At 56.1% G+C, this 21,722-nt stretch overlaps 1 protein-coding gene across 1 annotated transcript in view; it reads right to left on the reverse strand.

Moving 5' to 3' along the window:
* KCNK3 (potassium channel, two pore domain subfamily K, member 3) overlaps window positions 1–21,722 on the reverse strand; it is a gene marked incomplete at its 5' end in the record, with an annotated part of 34,043 nt that overhangs the window by 507 nt on the left and 11,814 nt on the right. Inside the window, one exon of the mRNA XM_005874966.2 lies at window positions 3–495. Within this exon, the coding sequence (XP_005875028.2) occupies window positions 3–495 (493 nt within the window). The remainder of the gene's footprint in view (window positions 1–2; window positions 496–21,722) is intronic.

Consider the following 21,722-nt stretch of genomic DNA (forward strand, 5'->3'; position numbering starts at 1 on the left):
GCTCGGCGTCGCGCTTCTCGTCCTCGGCGTTCATGGTCATGAAGCGCAGCACCACGAGGTTGAGGAAGGCGCCGATGACCGTGAGGCCCGTGAGGATGTAGACGAAGCTGAAGGCCACGTACTGCGGCTGCGTCTGCAGCGCCTGGTCCTTCTGCAGCGCCACGTAGTCGCCGAAGCCGATGGTGGTGAGCGTGATGAAGCAGTAGTAGTAGGCCTGGAAGAAGGTCCAGTGCTCGTAGTAGGAGAAGGCGGCCGCGCCGATGCACAGCGTGCTGATGCACGAGAAGAAGCCGATGAGCACCATGTTGGCCATGGACACGTCGGCGCGCCGCATGCCCAGGCCCCGCTTGGCGCGGTGCAGCAGGAACTTCACGAAGGTGTTGATGCGCTCGCCCAGGCTCTGGAACATGACCAGCGTGAGCGGGATGCCCAGCAGCGCGTAGAACATGCAGAACACCTTGCCGCCATCCGTGCTGGGCGCTGCGTGGCCATAGCCTAGGGGGGGGGGGGGGGAGAAACAGTGGAAGAGGAGAGAAAGCAAGCTCTACGGGGCTGCGGATGCCAGACACCTGCCCCCTGCCTCCTGCCCCCCTCTCTGCCCTACCTACACCTGCCCCACCTTGGAGAGGCCAGCAGTGAAGGAAGCTTCCCTCTGAGCCAACCATCAAATGGAGTTCTGCCTGGAGCCCTGGAGGGGACAGGATCCTGGGTGGGAACTCAGAATACCAAGGCACCGGCTCTGGCCCTGTTACTAGTGGCTGGGTGACCGTGGGCAAATGACCCCCACTTTCTGAACACGTTCCCTCATTTGTAAAATGAAATCTACGGGTCCTGGCTCTGCTTCCTTCGCTGGGCTAAGATATACATTACTTCATTAATGAAATGATTATAATAAAAACAATGCTGGCAGGCTTTCCAATTTTTCCTCCTTTCAAAGCCTTATCGACACTTAACCAAATGTTGCTTCTTCCATGCAGTTGTTCTGGATTCTCCCCAGCTGAAGGTGACCTCTGCTTTGAGTGGCACAGAAGGTTCAGCTCAGAACGCCAGGGCCAATGTTACCAGCACCCCCTGACCCGCCCCCCAGGGTCACCAACTACACAGATACAGGTAAACGCTAGCTTAGGGTGTAGGGTAGGCACTGCAGGACCTTGTCATGTTCCTCTCTAGTTCATGCCCAGGGGATATGCCCACAGCACCTTTGACGAGGCAGGGCAGGATACTGCGTGCTTTGGTGTATGATCTGAATTCAAATCTTTATTCTTCCACGGACTGTGTGTGTGATTTTAAACCTCTCTGAGCCTTAGTTTCCCTATCTGTAAAATGGGGCTAATACGCAGGGCTTTAGGGGGTGAAATAAGTGAGAAAATGTGTTTAATGCCCTTAGCCCAGAGCCTAGTATGTATCAAGTGCTCAAGAAGAGCTCACTATGGTGAGTAATGAATGAAGTGCCAGGTTGCCCTCACCTTCCACCTGGGCTAGGGGTCAGCTCAGGTCCAATAAAGTAGGCATCTGTCAGCCCAAGGCCATTTGAGTCTTCAAGCTCAGGGAGGTCTGGGGACAGCTGCTTGGGGCACGTGAGGCTGTGGGGTACCCTTAGAATGGGGTCCCCTGCCTCCCTGACCCCGGCATCTAGCTGGGGGCTGTGTCACCCGTTGCCAGGGGCCTGGACAGCTGAGCTGGTGCGCCACCACGCCTGGCCTGTCCAGGTCCCGGCAGAGTGAGAACAGATTGTGCCCGCCAGCTCGGCCATGGCAGCCAGATCACAACTCACCTCGACAGCTGGGCAGGCCCCGCGCCAGAGCGGCTTCTCACCCTGTCCTTCCCTGTCCAGCAGGCCAGCACCACACAGGGTGTGGGGGAGGGCATGGCACTGTGGATGGGCTGGATCCGGGTTGGGTAGTGTGGGCCCAGCCCCAGCATGACCACCTGCTGGCTGTGGGCAAATCCACCCCCACTCTGGACCTCTCTTACCTTCCTGCACTCTGGGGCTTGAGCTACAGCTGCTAATCCCTGCCCTGGCCGCCTTCAGAGCTGCCTTCAGGGGAAAAGGAGAGACTGGCTGTGAAAGCACTTGGAACCTGTGGAGTTTGCCAGAGAAGCAGCAGCGATGGGGCTCACAGCGGGAGTCCTGGAGGTGGGGGCAGTCTCTGTGGGGTCCGGCAGCCATATCCCCCCATCAGGGAGAAGGACCGCTCTGGTCAGCACCAACACCTCAGCCTGTGTTTGTTCATAGGCCCTGTTTTCTCCTGGCCCACCAGCCTTCAGGAAGGCCCAGCGCCCGCCCGCCTGGCAGCCTCATTGCCCATGGTGGGTGGCCCACAAAGCCCCCAGCTTCAGGCGGGACTCTCCCCCATCTGAATACAGCCCACGTCCCAGCAGACGTGACAGCCACCTCCCCCATGCATTTCTCACACCGCCCTCCTCCCGGCCTCTCCCTGCCCCATCCTGAGACCCTCAGGCTCTCCCTGTCTCCCAGCCCAGATGACAGCGCCTTTCCCTGCCTGCCTCCTGTTGAACGGAGTGATTTTCAAAGCAGGTGGCACATCCAGGCTCAACCAAAGGCTCTTACCAGGCTAGAGCCTCAGGCCTCACTATAGCCATGGTCCTGTCCAGGGTGGCCCCAGCCTTGCCTTTGGGGTCAGCGGCCCTCAGGCCGCCCCGCACCCCCTCACTTCCCACCACAGGCTGAGGCTGAAGGTCTTATCTTTCAGGTACATTTTAAACTTTAATTCTCAAAAACTTCCTAAGGTCATTATCATGACTGTCTCCATTGATGGAGAAATTAAGGCTGGAGAGGGCTTGTGAGTTGGCTAAGGCCACTGGGACTTTCTGACTCATCACTCATTCCAGTGCCTCGGAGCCAAGGCATCACCCAGGAAGGGTGACTAGGATGGGAAGCTGGGGCCCCGAGCGGGGAGTGCTCCACTCGGTGCCTCATTCTTGGGCAGTGCCCGAGCCGGACATGGCAGAAACAGCCCCGGAAGCGTGATGCCCAGGGAATCACACGCTTCTCCAAGCATCGGGCCCAGGGTCAGCATGCCTCTGCCCCTTTGCCTGGTCCACTGTCCCTGGGTGAAAGGCCCAGGGAGCTGTGAGGACCTGCTGACGTGGGCTCCACTTGGAGGGGTGCCCGCTGGGGTGGAGCCACTCCCAGGGGACCCTGGGAGGTCTGGGAAATGATTGGGAGTTTGGCAAGTCTTGTCTGCCTGCCAGCAGGCCCACTGCCTGCCTGGTCCTTGCCCACATCAGGCTGGGGTTTACAAGGGGGAGAGGGGCAAACAGTAGCCCCCATCTTCTCCCTCCTGTCCAGCCCTGCGTCCCCTGGTGATGGGCTCCATCTGTCCTTGTGTGTCACTGATACACACAGAGGCTGCTATCTGGGGCTCATTGTCTGAGGACCCTCCTTCATTGTATCCAGTGGACTGACCAGCCAGAACCCAGGCACCAACCATAAGACCCTAGCCGCTGTCTCTCAGAGCGCTAACCAGGGCTGTCCCTGCCCCTTGTCTTCCAGCCACCCGGCCTGAATCCACCATTGACTTAAGGTTCTAAGGGCCAGAGAGGCCCTTAGCGATCATAGAGCTCAGTCCTTATATTGTACAGACGGGGGAAATGAAGGCCAGAGAGGAAACGTGACCTTCTCAAGGTCATGCAGCCAGTGAATGGCAGAGCCAGGACTATCACCCAGGATACTCCGTTCTAAATGCAATGCTCGGTCCTCTGCCCTCTGGCTCAGCGTGACCAGAGTTGACCTGTTCATTCAACTAGGCCCAGCATGTCCTGCGTGGGAGCAACTCAGCTAAGCGGTGGGCCTGGAACCCAGCTGGAGGCATGGGATTCACCTGAGGAAGCCGGGTGGCTGGACCAAAAAAATTAATCATGGGGCTGGACATCAATATTAATGATGAATATTATTACAGTTCTTCTGTTTTCCTCCCGGCATCACCAGGGAGCTCGGAGATTGGCTGAAGCGCTGCCTTCCAGGGAGATGCAGAGGGCTGGGGGTCCAGAGTACCTCTTAGTGGACTTTCTCTCCCTGTGGCCTAGTTCCTTCTGGTCAAAGCACTAATGACCAGTCTGAGCCTTGGTAATGGCCGTGGTTGAACTGGGCGCAGCTGCCTGCTCCCCACTGACCTCATATGCCTGCCAGCCTGAGTGCCTGGCCTTGTACCACTGGTCCAGCTGGCCACAGAGCCAGAATGCTGGCCACAGCCTTGGGTGGAGGAAAGAGCCTGGGGCCAGGAGGCAGGAGACCTGGGGCTCTGACTTGAGCCTGACCACTGCTAGCTTTGTGCCTTGGGCAAGTCCTTTTCCTTCTCTGGGCCTCAATTTTCCTCATCTGTGACATGGGAGGATAGGGCAAGATAAAAGGTTTCCACCTTTTTTCCTTGCTATGGTCCCTTTTATTATTTTTTTCTGTTCACTCACTTAGAGTGCAGATTTCGAAAGATTTTATTTATCAACAACACAGTACAATGTGTTGTTGATCAGAGCAGAACAGGCACTGAATAAATGTGATAGCAATAATTAATTATTTTCCCATCAAAATGAATTAAGGACACATCTGCCAATCAAAACTTCAGCTTAGCAGGGGATAACTGATTTTATGAGTCTGAATTAAGTTATTGTTACCCTTTTGAAATGCTGAAAATAGGTATTTCTGTTTTCTGCGGGGGATCTCTGCAGTTTAGTGGCGTAGATGAGAGCACAGCCTTTGGGGCCAAACAGCTTTCAACTTTGGCCACGTGCCTCAGTGTCCACACCTGTGAAATGGGAATAGTGGTGGGCTCACCTCGTAGAACTGCTGCGGGGCTTTGATGAGTTAGTAGACTTAAAATGCCTGGGATCCTGGGATCAATAAATACGAATCACTAGTATGAATATTTTGGGGAACATCAAGATTAGATGGATTTTAAAGTTCCTTTCAGCATCAACACTCTATGGTCAGTATTTCCCAAAGTTCATTTCCTGAAATACAGTCCCATGGACTGTGGATAACTGTTGGCTGAGAAGAGTTGTTTGGTTAAAGCCCATTGGAGGAAGGCTGAGCGTAACAGGAGTTGTTGTCATTTCATTTGTGTCAGCTTCACCGGAGCCTACACGGGTTAACATGCGAGGTCCGTCAGAGTGGGGAGCACATGCTACATTTTCCCACTTGTTTGACCTGCCGCTACTTTTCTGAGAGTGCACCTTGCTGGACAAGTGCTCCCTAGAGCACAGTTTGGGAAACTCTCCTCTGTAGCATCAAGAACTCCAAGGTCCTCAGATTCTCTGATGTCCCTTCTCTGGTTGGCTCAGCCCTTCTATAGGTGAGGGACAAACAGCCCTCGGCCATGCCTGGCTGGGTCTGTTTCCTGGTTCCCAAACACCTACTTATCTAATGTAAATACGGCGCTGGCTGGGCTAATGTTTGCCCTGAGGGAAGAAGGATGGGTGACCTGTGGCCTGAGGTGCCCAAAGGCTGTGAACTTGGGCTGATGCAGAGCTGGACATGGGGAAGGGCCTGACCCCAGGGTGCTGCCTGAGCCTGGGGGGGCCACTGGAGAGGAGTGGGGGCTCCAGGGAGACAGAGGCAGCTCCAGGGCTGGCTGTAACACACAGCTGCCCCAGAGAGGGGCTGGGCTTTCCTGCTGGGCCCGAGCCTGAGAGGCACTTGGGAAAGACCCGCCAGGGATCCCCCCTTGCTCTGGGGATGGCAGCCGTGTGGAGCCAGGAGGTGGGACTGGAGGCTTGAAGGGGCCTAATGGGTGTGTTAAAGGAGATGAGGCAGAAGCAGCTGGTAGCAGTGCCGGGCCCTCAGCGGGGACGGAGGAGGCTGTCCCGCTTGGTGGACTTGGGGAGAAGTGCGGGCCTTCTCCATCCTTTAGAACCCCCCTCAGACACCACCTTTTCCAAGAACCTTTCTGAACCCTTTCCGGAGCTGGAGGGGCCTCTCTGCTTCGCTCTCTGCCTCACCTGGCACTTGTGCACTCAAGTTTGCAGAGTTCTGCGCGGCTCCGAGCTCCTGGAGGGCCCGCAAGTCCCCTCAGGGTCCCGCGCAAGGCCTGGTGGGAGCAGCAGACCTGCTGCCTGGGATGTGGATGGGAGAAACCTCCCCTAGACACCCAGCAGGGGGAGGGGCGGCAGCCTTGGCACAGGGCCTTCAGTGACTCACATCCCCTGCCCTCCCTGTGGCCCCAGGCCCCTGCAGAAGGAGGTCAGCTTCAGTGCCCCGGGAGGAACCCCTCCCTGCCCAGGCCTGTGGTAGGCCTGGGAAACCACCAGGGCCTCATGGACCTGGGTGCGGGGAGGGGCCAGTGTGCAGAACTGGGTCTGGAGTTTGTCCCCTCCAGGCCAGAGCTCCTTGGAAGGACAGCTCTGAAGCATAGCACCCTTCCTCCCTCTCCCCTCTCTCCCCTGCCCCTTTCCAAGGCCTCTCTTCCCATCTTCCCAGCTACTCTCTCAGCTCTTCTCCCCACTCCCCACACCCCCAGCAGGTTCTCTCCCGACCCCTGATTTCCTCCCAGACTTTGCAGTGTAGGCCCATCCCTCTCTCTTCTCTCTCTCTCTGAGCTCTCTACCATCCACAGGTGCCCCTATTACTCTGATTCAGGGTCCTGAACATAGAGCCGCCTTCACCACTCCCATCCCCCACACTCCCCAGGCCCACAGGATTAGGGGGAGCTGAGGGGGAGGGTGCTGGTGTCATGGAAAATCCCTGCGGCAGCCAAGGTCAGTGTTTGCAGACACAGCCTGGCCCGGAGCCAGGCCTGCCTCCCTGGCCGGCTCCCTCAGGCCTATCCCAGAGGCTGGCTTTGCACAGGGGCCCTCAGAGGCACCCTGGGGCTGCTCTGGGTGCCTGGGACCAGGGGCTGCAGAGGCTGGAATGTGGGAGACTATGTAGTTCACCGCGCTCATTATATAGGTGGGTAAACTGAGGCTCAGAAGGGGTCAGGGACTAGCCCTAGGTCAAGGTGAGTCCGTGACAGAGCCAGGACCGGAATCTAGGACCCTCCGTCCTAGCGCAGTCCGCCTGCAGAGGGGGGCATCCTAAAGGCTGTTCTCATAGGCCAAGGAATAGTGACGCTTCCAGGGAATCAAGGACCAGCTTGAGGCTGGTGATGGGGCCACAGCAAGTAAGTAGACCCAGATGATCAAGCCACGGTTCTTGACCTCAAAACACTTTCTGTCCGAAAGGGAATCAGATGAAATATCTCAGTGGAAGCAACAAAGAAGAGGTTATTATAACACAAATTATATACACGCATGGGAACTGTTTCAGGAAGAATTTAAGACAGGGGCTGAAGGAAGGCTAGAGGCGGAGAACTTCAGTTGGGGTATCAGGAAGGGCTTCACGGAGGAGGTGGTCTTTTCCCTGAGCTTTGAAAGATGGGTGGGAAATGCAGAGTTCTTCTGATAGAGGGAAGCTGCTGAAGCAAAGACACAATGCTAGGAAGACACGTGGCGTGCTAGGGGCAGACAAAATAGACCTGTCTGAGGCTGGGGGACATTCTCACAAATCGGGGATCGAGGGGACCAACACACAGTCTCAGACAGGCAGCTTCATGAGATGCAGCAAGAGCCTCGGAAGCGTGTCTACCCGCTGGACCTGCAATGCCACTTCTAGGAATCTCTGCTCGGAAAATAACCAGAGAGCGGAACAAAGATTTATGAGCAAGGATGTTTATAGCAGTATTTTCATTGTGAAAAATGGTAAACAGTCCTAATGTTCACCGATAGGGTTTGGTTAAACATATTAAGGCATATTTATGTGTTGGAATATTGTGCAGCCACGAAAGTGCTGTTCTTGAGAAGTCTTTTAATGACATAGAAAACCACCATAGAATGCTAAACAAAAATGGTAGGATGTAACTCTTTATGTATAATGGGTTCCCATGCTGAATATACAAATATTAAAAAAAGTACACACACTCAAAGAGAAGCTGTAAGGAAATGTACTAAAAAGCTCATAGAGTTTATCTTTAAAGTATGGGCTCATGGTTAATTTAAAAAATATGTTTTTATTGATTCCAGAGAGAAAGGAAGGGAGAAGGAGAGAGAGAGAAACATAGATGAGAGAAACATCCTGCACACATCCTACTAGGGATCTAGCCCCCAACCTAGGCATGAGCCCTGACCAAGAATGGAACCAGCAACCTCTTGGTGCATGGGGCATTGCTCAACCAACTGAGCCACCGGCCAGGATTCATGATTAATTTTAATTTTCTTTTATGTATTTTATATTGTCTACAAAAATCTATTACTTTTATAAGTAGAAAGCAATGAGTATTAGAAACCTAACAACAACAGAAATTCTGGTTTTCTTGGAGCGGAAAGTTCACAAGTAGTGAAGGTTGATAAGGTGGGCAAGGGCTTTGAAGAGTACTAGTAGGTACGGGAATTCGAACCTCGACTTAGTCGCTGATGGCTCCTGAGTAGGGAACGGACACGTCAAAGCGGTATTGAGATGACTTTTCCTGGCATCCCGGTCTGGGGCTTGGCCGTGGGAGACGGGGAGCAGGATGTTTCATTAGGAGGCCTCTGCATGGTCCATTGTCAAGTGCTCAGCAGTGCACTGAGTTCAGGAGAGGAGAGGGGAGGGGAGGGAGGAAAGAGCAGACACACAATGTGTGAGATGTTCTTGTATGTGTGGGTTTAAACTATAATCTCCATGAAGGTGGAGATTTTTTGTCTCTTTTGTTACCACTCTATTCCTCACACCTAGAAGAGTATGGGGCACGTAGCTGGCACTTAATAAATCTTGGTTGTTGAATGAATGAACTAGGAAGAGAAGGCATCAAAGGTTAGCCGGAGGATCGCAAGGGGTGGAGATAGGGAAGACGGACAGAGCGTGAGTCCCAGAGTGGGCAGTGTCATAGAACAGGGCCAATCTGGGGCCTAGGGGGTCTGTTCCAGGCCAGCCATACACCAGGTGGCCATGGCCTAGGCCCGTTGTTTGTCTGCATCCTTATGACCAGCTGGACAGGACATGTGTGAATTCAGAACTTCTAACAGATTGGATCTGGTGGGGTTTTAATTACATGAATGCACCAGAGACAGCCTGGCACGGAGAGAGGAATTCTACAGCCCAATTTACGGTGGACTTGGCCATCTGCTGAGATGCCCGTCCTCCTCTGAGTGCTTCTTGAAAGCCTGTGTCTGTAACTCTAGCATCTGGCTGGCCCGCGTCCTACACTGACACTCACTGGCTTTTCCTGTTTTGCCCATGGAGCAGAAGCTGGTGCCGGTTGGCATCTCCTGGCCAGTTTCCCCCTAAAGCGTCTGATCTGCTCCCAGTAAGAAGCCATGTTGGGTCATGGGGGCAACAGTGGCCACCCCAAGGATCCCTCTTGGCTGTACCATGTGTCCTGGAGCTGAGCCTGCCCAGAGGCTGGCTGCCTGAAATCTCACCCTTTGGGCAGTGTCACAGGGGTGGGGCCTGGAGGGGCCCTAATGGTGCAGAGTTAAAGAGCAGCCAATCAGAAATCGGAGGCCCGGCCTCCGTCCCAGCTCTGCCCCATCTTGCTGTGTAGTATAGGAGTTGGCGAACTTTTTGCTATAAAGGACCAGATAGTGAATATTTTGGGTTTCTCAATCCATATTGTCTCTTGTAACTAACTCACCTCTGCTGTTGTATCAAGAAAGCAGACATAGACAATATGTAAATGAGTGGGAGTGGCGCGGCTCCAATAACACTGGTTATGAAAGCGACTGGTGGGCCACATTTAGCCCCTGGGCCCGAGGTGGCTGGCCTGCTGCAGGGCCTTTGTTAGGCATGTCAGCTCGCTGAGCCTCAATGCTCAAGGTAGCTTAGGAGGTTATTTCTATTTAATAAATTGCTAGCTCCCTGTCCTGTGTACCATGCACAGGCCCAGAAGAGAGCGGTGAGTTTTGAGCAGGGCCTGGAGCCCAAACCTGCCTGTGGAATTGGCATCCACAGCTCTCTGGAGGGCCACAGCTGCATGTCCACATTTCTGGACACTGTTCCTGTGTTGTTGCCCTGCCCGCAGCCGCCCACGGGTTTCTACTTTAGCAAAGCCCACCTCAAAAGTCACCCCCTCTGTGAAGCCTTCCTGGATCCCACCATCTAAACAAATAGTGCTCCTGGAGCCCCTTGTTCACCACTCACCATGCTTCAAACACTCTCCATTCAACCAGCAGACTTTTTTGAGTCCTTAGTATGTGCAGTGCCCTACGTTCTAGAATAATAATAACAATGCCTGTTAGTGTTTCACTTCTGCAGGGTTTTGTCATTTACAGGGAAGTTCTATACATCCTATTGTCTGAGCTCACACGGCAACCCTGTAGAAGAGGTGATATTGCTATTCCCATTTTACAGATGTGGAAACGGAGGCCCAGAGACATAAAGGGTTTCACCTCAGGCCATAATGCTAGAACCAAACTTGAAATTCAAAGGCAGTTCTCTTTCCACTGGACGCTTCCACAGGGATGGAAGTCAGAAGACCTGGGATCTGGTTCTAGCTTTGCCATGTGCTCGAGGCAAGATCCTGTCCTTGGCCGGGCCTGGAGTTCCTTCTCTGGGAAACGAAGAGGCTGGAGGAGATATGCTTGGGGCCCTGCAATGTTCTACGGTTCTAGGCGTTCAGAGTGGCCATGTTCCCTCATCCACAAACAGTGGAGAAAGCAGAAATCTCAGTGGGACTGTTTGGTCCCCAAAGCAACGGCACTGAGCCTTTGGGTACACATTAGACCCACAGCTGCTGGGGCCCACGTGTCTGCAGAGTTGTCCCAGTTGGCACTGAGCAGAGGCTGTGGGTGGGGTGGGAACCCGAGGGCTGTCCTGGGAAAGGAGGGCGGGGGGGGAGGGGCTGGCTTGGTCAGCACGGCTCTGAGTAACATCCCCCCAGCCAAGGCAGAGGGCAGCCAGAGTCAGCTCTTCAGAGACATACAATCGTGTCTCGTCCACGCACTCCTATACAGCGCCCAGCACATGACGGAGTCGGGGGAGATGGCTGCACGGCCCTACCCGAGCCTCCCAGGACCAAGACAGGCCAGAGCACCCAGGAAGTCTTGCCAGTCCTCAGGTTCTCCCTACTGACTGCTGAGCCCTGAGGGGCCCTGACCCCACCTCCATCGAGCCCTGGAGACCAGTCTCCTGGGGCTTGGAGTCTTGGCTTCTACTTGCTTTTGCTGCTTTTTCCTTCTTCCTTTTCTCTTCCTCCCCTTCCTCCTCCTCTTCCTCCTTGTCTCATTTTGTCTTCTCAGTCTCCCTCTGAGCTCAGAGGACAGAGATGGTGCCTTGTACCTTTCAGTAGCTCAGTGCCTGGCCCACAGTAGCCAGTAGTGATGGTGGTGGTGGTAGGAAGTAGGAACAACAATAGCAGTAGTAATAGCAGTAAATAAGAAAGCTCACATTTATTGAGCATCTATGTGCCAGGCACTGTCTTAAGTGCTTTTAGTCACAATATTTCATTTGATTTTCACAAAAACTTTATGAGCTAGGTATTATTTCCATTTTACAGATGAGAAAACTGAGGCACAGAAACTTTCTGGAGCCCATTCATGACACACAGCTGGTGAGAGCCTGAGTCAGGGTACCAACTCGGCCTTGTACAATCTAACCGATGTTAGTGGATTAGATGCCGCATTCTGGGTGGCAGGTGCCCTGGTTTTCCAGCTGAGGAGTCTGAGCCAAGTGGCTGGGTGACTTGGACAAAGCCACACGGGTATGCGGCAGAGCCAGGCCTTCCTAGACTAAGTCCTGCTCCTTTTATTCCACTTTCCAGGCGCTTCCAGGGTCTCATGGACCCAGAGATTGGGGTCCATGGCCCATCTGAGTGGGACCTTCATGAATTGCTCTTAAGGTTGTTCTGGGAAAGTGGTGGCACGGAGAGGCAGCTCGTAACCTGTCTGTCAAAGCAGGTGCTTTCTCCAGCTGAGATCCCTCCTCCTTCCCATCCAGGCCCTTCTCCCCGAGAGGCTGGCCTGAGAGTGCACTGGGTCTCCACCAGCCTGAGCCGGCTCTGAGGAGTTTGAGGGGGCAACGGTGAGGGGAGGGTGTAGAACTTGGCTAGTCTCAAGAATATCAGCTGAAAAATCAGTGAGATGAAAACGGCTTCATTCCCTCTTAGCTCGTCTTAATTAATTAATTGAGCAAACATTTCTTAAGCACCTACTTCTTTGTGCCAGGAACTTGACTGAGTGCTGGGAGAGGATGCAGAGACGAGGATGGCTCAGTCTTGCCCTCTGGGAAAAGAGACAAGCCAGTGGGCAGGTGAGAGCAGACTGTCCCTTCAGTAAAGCCTTGTCCCAGGACGTGCTGAGCCTCTGCCAATGCCAGAGGAGCCATCCCGTGACGGTGGGACTGTGGGCACCCCAAACCAGAGGGAGTCGGAGCCGTAGCAACCTTGCCCAGGCTCCTGTGGCTGGGAGCACGGCAGGCTCTGCTCCTGGTGGCCTTCGAAGATGGCCCTGGACACTTGGAAGCGTGGTTTAGGGTGAGTGTGCACATCTGGCTGCTACAGAGCTGCTTGGCCCGGCTGTCACTAGAAATTGGATCAAGACTCTAGAACCCAGACCCTGCCCTAGGGCTTACATGGGTCTTAGGATAACGGCCTGCCGGACACCATGCTCTAAAACAAAATGGATGGTCCCAGGGGTGCCTGAAAGTGCCTGGACTTTAAGGTCAAAAGATCGAGGTTGAATCCTGCATACAGTGGATATTCAAACCACGTGAGGCAGGAGCTGGTGTCCTGATGGCGTCCCTCCAAAGACCCTGCCTTCGGCCAGGCTGATGAGCCCAGAGGTGGATGGCCAGTCCTTTCTGTCCTGAGGAGCAGCCAGCCCCCTGGAGGTCTCGTGGGATGTGTTAGATGGCCCTGAGCCAGACAGAGCAGGAGGTGAGGAGAGGGAAGCTGGAGGGTAGGGGGTGAGGGGCCTGAGGGAGGCCGCTTATAGTGGAAATGTCTAGAGCAGCGGTTCTCAACCTGTGGGTCGCCAACCCGTGGGTCGAGCCCCCTTTGGAGGTCGAGCGACCCTTTCACAGGGGTCGCCTAAGACCATCAGAAAACACATATATAATTATATATTGTTTTTGTGATTAATCACTATGCTTTCATTATGTTCAATTTGTAACAATGAAAATACATCCTGCATATCAGATATTTACATGACGATTCATAACAGTAGCAAAATGACAGTTATGAAGTAGCAACGGAAATAATTTTATGGTTGGGGGTCACCACAACATGAGGAACTGTATTAAAGGGTCGCGGCATTAGGAAGGTTGAGAACCACTGTTCTAGAGTGTCTGCTCCCTTCCTGCCTCTTTGGAGCTGTCCTTGCAATAACCCTAGTCAAGGGTGGGCCTATGCAGCCCCTTTGTACAAGGTGACCCTGGCCCAGGCCACAGCCGATTGGGCCAGGGAGGGACTCCTGATCCAAGAGGACCCAGTATCAGCTGCCCTGAGCCAATCAGGTTGTCTCTCCCAGACACTGTGATTGGAGGCTGAGTGGCCGGTTGGCTCTGGGTTATAGAGTCTGGTCCTAGCCAGGACCAGGGTGAGCCAACATCACAAGTCAGAGTTACAAGGGAAGAGAAACCAGAGTGATGGCGAACAGCAGGGACAGGGTCGGTGTGGCCTGAGAGAGGGGGAGGGAGAGGCCTGGGCTTCGCACTGCGGGCCCTTGACCCCGGCTAAGTGGTACTGTTTCCTTTCTGAAGTCTCTTACTCGCCCTGGTCCAAGGAGGCACTGTGCCCCGGCTAAGCCCCAGCCACTCCCGATGGAGGGCCAGGCCCCCAGCACTGCATCGAGGGGAGCAGCACAGCAAAGCCCTGCCTGGGGTTCAGGGATCCACCTGGACACTGCGCTCTAAGTGTTCAGGCGCATTCCTGCTGCTCCTCTCAGCAGCCCCGTGCAGCCCCTTGGGCAACGGTGGTCTCCATTCGACAGGTGGGGACAGGGAGGCCTGGAAACAGTGGTGTCTCACCCAAGGCTGCAGCTCCAGAGCTGGAGGACCTGGGACCCAGGTCTCCTGACTCCCGGCCTGCTGCTTCTCCCACAGCCCACACGGCTGCTCCGATCCCCCATCTAAGCAAGTAGCTGGCGAGGGGGCCTTGGGGTTAGAAATGCAGTGTGTAAAGTGCTTGGTACGAGACCTGGCATGTGGAGGGTCTCAGGAAGTAGGAGCTGTTATTAATTTTATCATTTTCTAAAGCATAGATCTGAGCTGCCACTCACCACTCAGAAGCCTCCCTCCCTCCCCTCCCCCAACCTGGCCTTCTCTCTCCTGACTCACCCAATGGTCCCGGTCCCCTCTGTCCCAAGGCTTCTCTGCACCTGTGTCACGCCTCACCTGAGTACTTCCTCATGTTGCGGCCGCCGGGAGTTCCCTCCCTCATCTCTTCTGCCCCCCAAGGACCGCTCCAGGGCTGCCCCCTCTGGAACACATTCCCTGTCCCCCAGCTTTGCGTGGTGGTGGGTCCCTCTCCCACCTTGCTCAGTGTCCACGGTAGATTCCCAGTGGATACAGAGAGCCGGGCTTGCTGGATGGTCTGGTTTGGTGGGGAGGCCTTGGAGCTTGCGTGGCCCTTGTGGGCCTCCATCACCTGCTTCCCTACTGTCCTTTCCGGTCATGGCTAGTGGCCCAGACAGCTTCGGGCTGGCAGGCTATTGGGCAGTGGATGCCAGGAGATCTGAAGGAAGCTTTTCTTAGGCTCAGCACCCTCCCCAGGGATCAGGAGCTTAGATGGTGGAGGCTGGCCTAGTGCCCGGGAGAAGAAGGACTTCAGCCTGGAGGCAGCTGCCAGGACCACCTCCCCCACGGAGCCAGCCTGCAGATGTGGTGTCCCTCCGACACCCTCCCTCCAACACCCCACCTGTCCCCCAGGGTGGCCTCTGGGCACAACTTCATTCACCATTCAGGGTGAGAGCACAGGAACCAGATGGGCTATGGTTGGACACACCCAGGGAAGCAGGAAGGTCTGCACCGCAATGAAGGGAGAGAAGCCCCCACAGGACCCGGCCTCTGGGCCCTGCTGTTCCTTCAAGCTCTACGCCATCCGGGACCCCAAAAGCCACCAAGTCCAGCCCCTCCCACACTCGGCTCAATGGACCTGAGAGACTTCTCAGAGGCGAAGATTCCGCCACTCTCCATGGAAACACACTTCCCTCCACCCTGCCCTGTCTGTTGGAAATGCTCCTTAGGCAGAAAGAAATGACTGAGGCGCGGGCCATTCCTGCTCAGCCTGTCTTCAGTGGAGACAGCAAGCAGCTGTCCCCATCCTTGGGGACACTGCCCTTCACACAGAGACATGGAGGCAGACGCTCATGCCCTGCCTGCCTCCCGCTGCCTGACTCACCCTGGGCTTGTCACCCCTCTTCTGGTCTCTGATGGTGCAGCCTTTTCCACAATCTCTGCCGCTGGACCCACCTTCCATCCGCACCCTGTTCACGGCCCAGGCTGGGACGACAGGCTGGCTGGCTGGGCCAGGGTATAAATGGAGCATGACTTCATGGCTCCTATGGCTTGGAGAGGCTGTCTCCTTATGCATTAGTGTCCTGCGCTGGCTTTTTATGATGCCAAGAGCTCCGCGCTGGGCAGCGTCCCCAGGACCCAGCGCTCTCCTGCTACTGCGTACAGTTCTGGCGAGCCTTGCCCTTCTCCCCCGCAACTCCAAGGTGGAATCTGGGAGCACTGGCTTTCTCTGCACTTGACTTTATTCAAATGATTAAATGCCTGTCACTGCTCCCTCCTCCCCAATTCAAAACAATACCAGCAGACTTTACATAGGGCTTACAGTGTGCCACACTGCCCCAAGCCAGTCAACCCTCAAACAGCCCCCTTCAGCAAGTTCTATTATTATCCCCATTTAAAGATGCGGGAACTGAGCCACCGAGAGGCTGACCAGCTCAAGGTCATGTAGAAAGTACAGGGCAGAGCCAGGCCCTCCCGCTATGGCTTCTACTCTCCCTTCACGTTGCTCCCATGCCCCTGCTCCCATTTCAGTGGGGCTGCCCCTCCCAAGGCTGACCCCTGTGTTTTTCCTCTTGTCTTGTCTTTGCTCCTGGAGGCCACCACAGCACTTCATTCGCTTCATAGGTCGACACTCAACCACTGAGCCACGCCTGATCTGGCACCTCCTCACTCCTCATGTCTTTAAGAAAAGGAAAGGGTGGGAGACAGGGAGGGTGGCAGGCAGGCAGGCCCACCATGCCCTCGCCTTGGCCTTGCTTTCCCCTCACCCATCAGGCTGTCCAGGAAGACTGCTCTCCCCAAGAGCATCAGCACCTTCCTGAGTTCCAGACCCAGTGCCCCGTGGGCAGGGCTGGCTGCCCCAGCTCCCTGGCATGCTGGGACAAATGAGGCAAAGGGGCTCCTCTGGGCGGATGCAGCCCCTGGGGGCGCATCATTTGGCGAGCAGGCTGGACTTCGGCAACCCAAACCCCAGCTGGATTCTTGTAGGCAGCGCACAGCCTGGACAATCGCACAGGGTGACCTAGACTGTTGGCATCCTCATTTCCCTTCATGTTCTGGCCACACTCAGCCCTCCTCCTCCCAAAACTCTACCCTCCTGCTTTCCACTGGTCCTTTGCAGTGTCCCCTGCTGCCTCGGCTCCGTTCTGCATCCCGACTGGGCCAGGACTTTGCCTGGGACGCTCTGATGCTGGTTCCAGGGAGGCCCCCAAGGCCTTGCCTCCAGCTGTGCTCCAGGCTGAGTCTCCACCCACCACCTGGCTGAACCACGACCCCCGAGCCCGGCTTGGCCACCCAAATGCATCATCTCCCCCAACCCAATGCTGGCCCTCTCTGTGCTGCCTGATTTCTGATCATGTCCTCCTCCCTCAGCCAGCCGGGTGAACACCTGGCCTGTCTTCCCCTCCTCTCTGCCCTCACACCCGGTCTCAGCCATTCCTCCTTTCCTAGTCCTGCCCTTTCTTTCTGTCCCTTCAGCCACCACTATCGCCTGGGCCCTCACATTCTCCAATCTGGACGTGGGCAGCTGTTCCTAAAGGTCACCCCCAGCAGCTGCCAGTCCCCTGGCCCCTCAAGTCCCCCACACCTGCTTCCAGATCATGCCTCTCCTCTGCTCAGAACCTTCCATGACTCCCCGTTGCCTACAGGGTCAGAAGCCCGAGATTTCAGCCTGCCTCTCAGGGCCCCCCACCCTACGTCCTACCTCTCCAGCCTCAGCGGCTGCTGCAAACCCTACCCCAGGAGAGGGTGTCAGAGTGAACCTCTGGCAATGCTTTCCCACAGCTCAGCTCTCTGGAAGGCTGCCAGGAGGGAGGGGGGTGGGGACGTGCTGGGGGAGGGTGGCCCTGCCCTCACCCCCATCCCAGCTGAAGCCTTTTAATGGTCACCAGCAGCCTGGCAGCAGCCCTTCACCTGAGCAGCCTGGACTAGGGTTCAGCCAGAATGGAAATGTGGAAGGCAGGTCTCAGGGCGGGCGGGGAAGGGATGAGGGAACAGAGGAGCCTCAGACTGGGTGTCACTCACCCAGGGAGAAGGGCCTGGCTTGGAGGGGGGTTAGCGGGACAGCGAGGGTAGCGTGTTCGCAGTGGGGTGCCTTATCCTAATACTCTTTTCTGTTTGTGCAGCAATTTAGTCTCTCACTCCCTATGGAGTGTCCGACATCAGAGCGGCAGCTGTCAGCATCACACACCCCGTGAGGAGTGAGGAGGCCGAGGCTGGGCTGGCGAGGAGACCTGGTCAAGGACAGGGATGTGGGAGTTCTCTGTGGGTCCCCCGCTGCCGGCCCACCTGCTCCACCCAGGCTGGACCCAGGCGTTCGCACAGCAGGAACCTCCCTGGCCATGCAGAAAGGGGCTGGTTAACTCTGGCACCCAGTGGGGACCCGGGGAGGGGGGCGCATCTGCCCTGCTCCATTCCTGGCCCAAATTGGCACCAGCACCTGGGAAGGGCAGCCGGCCAGCCACGTGCCAGTGTTACTTTAAAAATAAACCAGGGAAGAGCAAGGCTTAAAAATAACCCCGGGGATGTGTGAGAAGCTAATTACTACTGCAGCCCCCTGTCAGGGCTGTCTGTATGGTGGGTCCCCTCTGCTCATCTCTTCCAGTGGGAGCCAGGTTCCAGGCCCTCCCGGGGCAGCCGGGGGCGGACAGGGCCTCAGGATCTGGTGGAGGAGCTGGAGGGGGCCCTGGACATCCTGGGAGGCCTCCCTCATCATGACCAGGCAGGGATGCTGGGGAGCCCAGGGAGGGAGGGGAGCCCCCAGGCTGGGCAGAGAGCTCCATGCCTTAGTCCCTGCCAGGGCTTCTCTACGTCACTAGTCTCTGGGCCAGCCTCGTCCCCAACTTCCCACTGGAATCACTCTGGCTCCAAAAGGGACTTTGAGGTCCTGAGTACATCCTCCCCCCGCCTCCCCCCCAGCCTCCTAATTTCCTGAAGCACATGTGATGATAGCCAGGTGGCCAGTTTTGCCAATTACGTCCTATTGAGGACTCCTGGCCACCACTTCTCATCTGTACCATTCTCTATAGAAGAACTTTGAGGCTCATCTTGCCCCATTGGGGTAAAAATGCATGGCCTTTCTGGATGCCCACTCCTGGCTGCCTCTGTAGGCATCCCTGGCCTGTGAGCTCCCATCTCTAGACCCTCAGTGCTGAGCAGGGGCTGAGCTGCAGGCTGGACAGGACCGCTAAACCCCCAGACTCTTTACAGATGGCAGTCAAGGGGGCAGAAGCCACACTCCCACACTCCCACTCGCAAACACACAGGTCCAGGCTCCCCTAAGGCTCTTGAAAACTCTTGCAGATCCCCCACCTTGGTGCCAGGACATCTTACAAGGGTGGGGGTGGGGCATAAAGCCCAGCTTAGGATGCAGCCAGGGACAGATGTGCAGGATCAAAGAGGAAAAGCAGAGGAGGGAGGCAGAGGCCGAGACTGCTGGAAGTGGACAGGAATGATCAAAGGACAAGGATGCACTGGCGAGATGGGAGGAGAGGTGGGGAGAAGCGGCAAGGAGAGGCAGGCAGAGCTGGCAGTTGGGAGGTGGGGGCCGCTGCACGATGAGCAGGGACTTTGGTGATGGACAGGCCTGGACTCAGGTCCCTGGCTGGGTGCCCTGAGCCGATAACCTTGCTGGGCCTCGGGCCTCATTTGCATAATGGACATAATGATAACTACCCTGTGGGCCTCTGCAGGAGGAGGATTGTGAAGCGTTTATGAAAGGGCCTGAAACGGAGCTGCGATCTTATTCTTTCTCTCCCCTGCCTTTCCTGGAATCTGGCTCTTCTGTTCCACTCCAGGCAAATACAAAAGGCCCCCCATACCCCTCTCAGCTTCCCCTGCTCCTGGAACAAGCTGTTGAGTGTTACACCGTTTTCACGGTCAGTGTCTCCAATGGCCAATGTGTTGCCAAACCCACTGGTTATTTCTCTGCAGTCACCTGACCTGATCTCCCAGCAGCGGCTGGCAGTGGCCGGCTCCCTCTCCTGACACTCTCCTCCTGGCCTCCACACACCGCTCTCTCCAGGTTTCCTCCCGTCTCCAGGCAGCCCCCTTCCTGTCCACCTCCTGCCGAAGGAGAAGGAGCTGGCCCGAGCCTTCTCTCCCCTCTCCCCAGCTGACCTCAGTTAGCCTCATGACTTTAAATTATTTCCATCTGATAACTCCCAAATTTATATCGCAGCTTTGACCTCTTCCTTGAGCTGCAGACTTGTCTCTCTACCTGCCTTCATGGATTTGTTACAAGCGTCTCAAAATTAACCTGTGTGTCTAAAACAGAAGTCTTAAATCTTATCTTTTGACCAAACCCATTTATTCACCTGGCTTTACTTCCCAGCTCAGAAAAGGCTTACCCTCCACCCGGTCGCAGGCCAAAGACCCCCCTTGTCTTTCCCTGACTCCCATCACCCTCTCCCTCTCCTCCTCTCCAACACATTACTCCTGTCCATCAGCAGGTCGGGCCAAGTCTGCCTCGAACACACTCGATCCACCCTGCTCTCCACCTCCACAGGCCCCCCCAGGTCCAGCCCTCTGTCATCCTCTCTTTCAGTCACTGAACTGCAGCCTGGCCAGCTTTCCAGCTTCCCTCTTATTCCACACCCATCTGACCTCCACCGCGCAGCCAGGGGGACCTGGTAAAAATGTAAGCCTTATCACACCACAACCCTCCTTAAGGCCTCCCAGGGACGTCCAGTCCACTTAGAATACACGCCAGGCTCTTGACTGGCACTTCCATGGCCTTGAAGATCGAGTCCCTCCCAGTCTCCACCTCTTTGCTCAGGGTGCTGCACCTACATCTTTCCTTCTGCTCCTGTTCCTCAAACACGCCAAGGCGGGCCCCTATCTGGGGCCTCTGCATTTGCTGTTCCCTCCTGGAAGGTTCTTTTCCGGTCCCTGCATTACACAGGCCCCCTCCCAGGAAGGCGCTCCCGGACTGTGCTGGCACTGGCTACCATTGAGATGGTGTTTTACTTGTGATCACGTAATTTAGTTTCTTGACTATCTGCTTCCTCGGAAATGTAGGCACCATGAGGACAGGGGCTGAGTCCTGAGGTCTGGAGTGGTGCCTGGCACGTGGAAGATGCTCAGAAAAACAACAGGAATGGAGGGATGACTGTGCAGATGCCTGAAGGAGTAGTCAGGAGGCCTGGGTTTGAGGCCTGGCTCTGTTACTGAACTGCTAGGGGCTGGGGTGGGGGTTGGGGCGCGCCCCATCTCTCCCTGCACCTCGCCCGGTCTCAGTCTCATCTGGAAGAGAGAAAGGTTGGACTGAACCAGTGATTCTCAAAGAATCTGAAGGACCCCAGGCATCGCCACCCACTGCCAAGCTGCGCCCTGGTTCTGCATGAGCACACCAGTGCCTGAACCCTGCACGGACCTCATGCCAGCCAAAGGCTGAGGAAGACGCTTGCCGGGACCTTCGATTGGCCTGTGTGTGTTCTGCAATGGGTAATCGTGTAACGTCCCATAAACGTTTTCCGATATCAAGACGTGGGGCTGACCCTGGCCCCTCACAGGTCTACCGAGTCCCTGGTCTGGGTGGGATGTCACAGTTTCCATGAGCAGGACCTCGGCGCCCAGGCCTCCAAGCCTCTGAGTTAGCCCAGGGCCTGGGTTGCAGGATTGACCGAAGCGCGCTCCCCCTGGTGGGCTCAGGTCCGGCAGGCGGTGATGTGGGAAGTCAGACCGTCCGCACCTCTCTGCAGGTGACCCCGGTCAGAAAGTGCTGGCTGGGGTCAGCCTGCTCTCAGTGCCACGGCTTCCTCCCACCCCCACATGGGCTACCGTGGGAGCTGCCAGCCTGAGCAGCCGCCCTTTCCAGGCGGGAGGCTCCTGCATTCCAGCTGTCCCAGGGGCTGGGGCAGTGGACTCGCTCTGCTGATAACGGGGCCGGGGCCACACTCAGAAATGCTTTCTTTCCAGAAGGGGGGTGGCTTGGAGGTCCCGGACAGAGCTTTATTCTAGGGATTGGACTCAGAGGAAGTCCCTCCAGGGCTCCGCCAGCCTGGGGTGAAGTGGGGACAAGAGCGTCGTCCCGGGGAATGTGCCTCCCAGGAGGGACTGGAAGAAGCCAAGGCCAGGGGCAGGTCCACCAGAGGCCGTCCGGGCTGTAAGGGGCTCGGACCCACCAGCCCAGTCCTTTGCGGATAAGCCCAGGGCGGATGTGACTTGCTGTAGGTCCCACAGCCAGGTAGGAGCAGAGAAGCAGTGGAGGGCGCTGCGTCCCCCCCTTCACTCAGCCAGCTGCACGGTCATCAGTCACAACCCTGAGAAAGGATGTGTAGACTGGACATCGACTGGACAGCCC

This window comes from Myotis brandtii, unplaced genomic scaffold, assembly GCF_000412655.1.
Source record: "Myotis brandtii unplaced genomic scaffold, ASM41265v1 scaffold454, whole genome shotgun sequence".
Classification (NCBI taxonomy): Eukaryota; Metazoa; Chordata; class Mammalia; order Chiroptera; family Vespertilionidae; genus Myotis; species Myotis brandtii.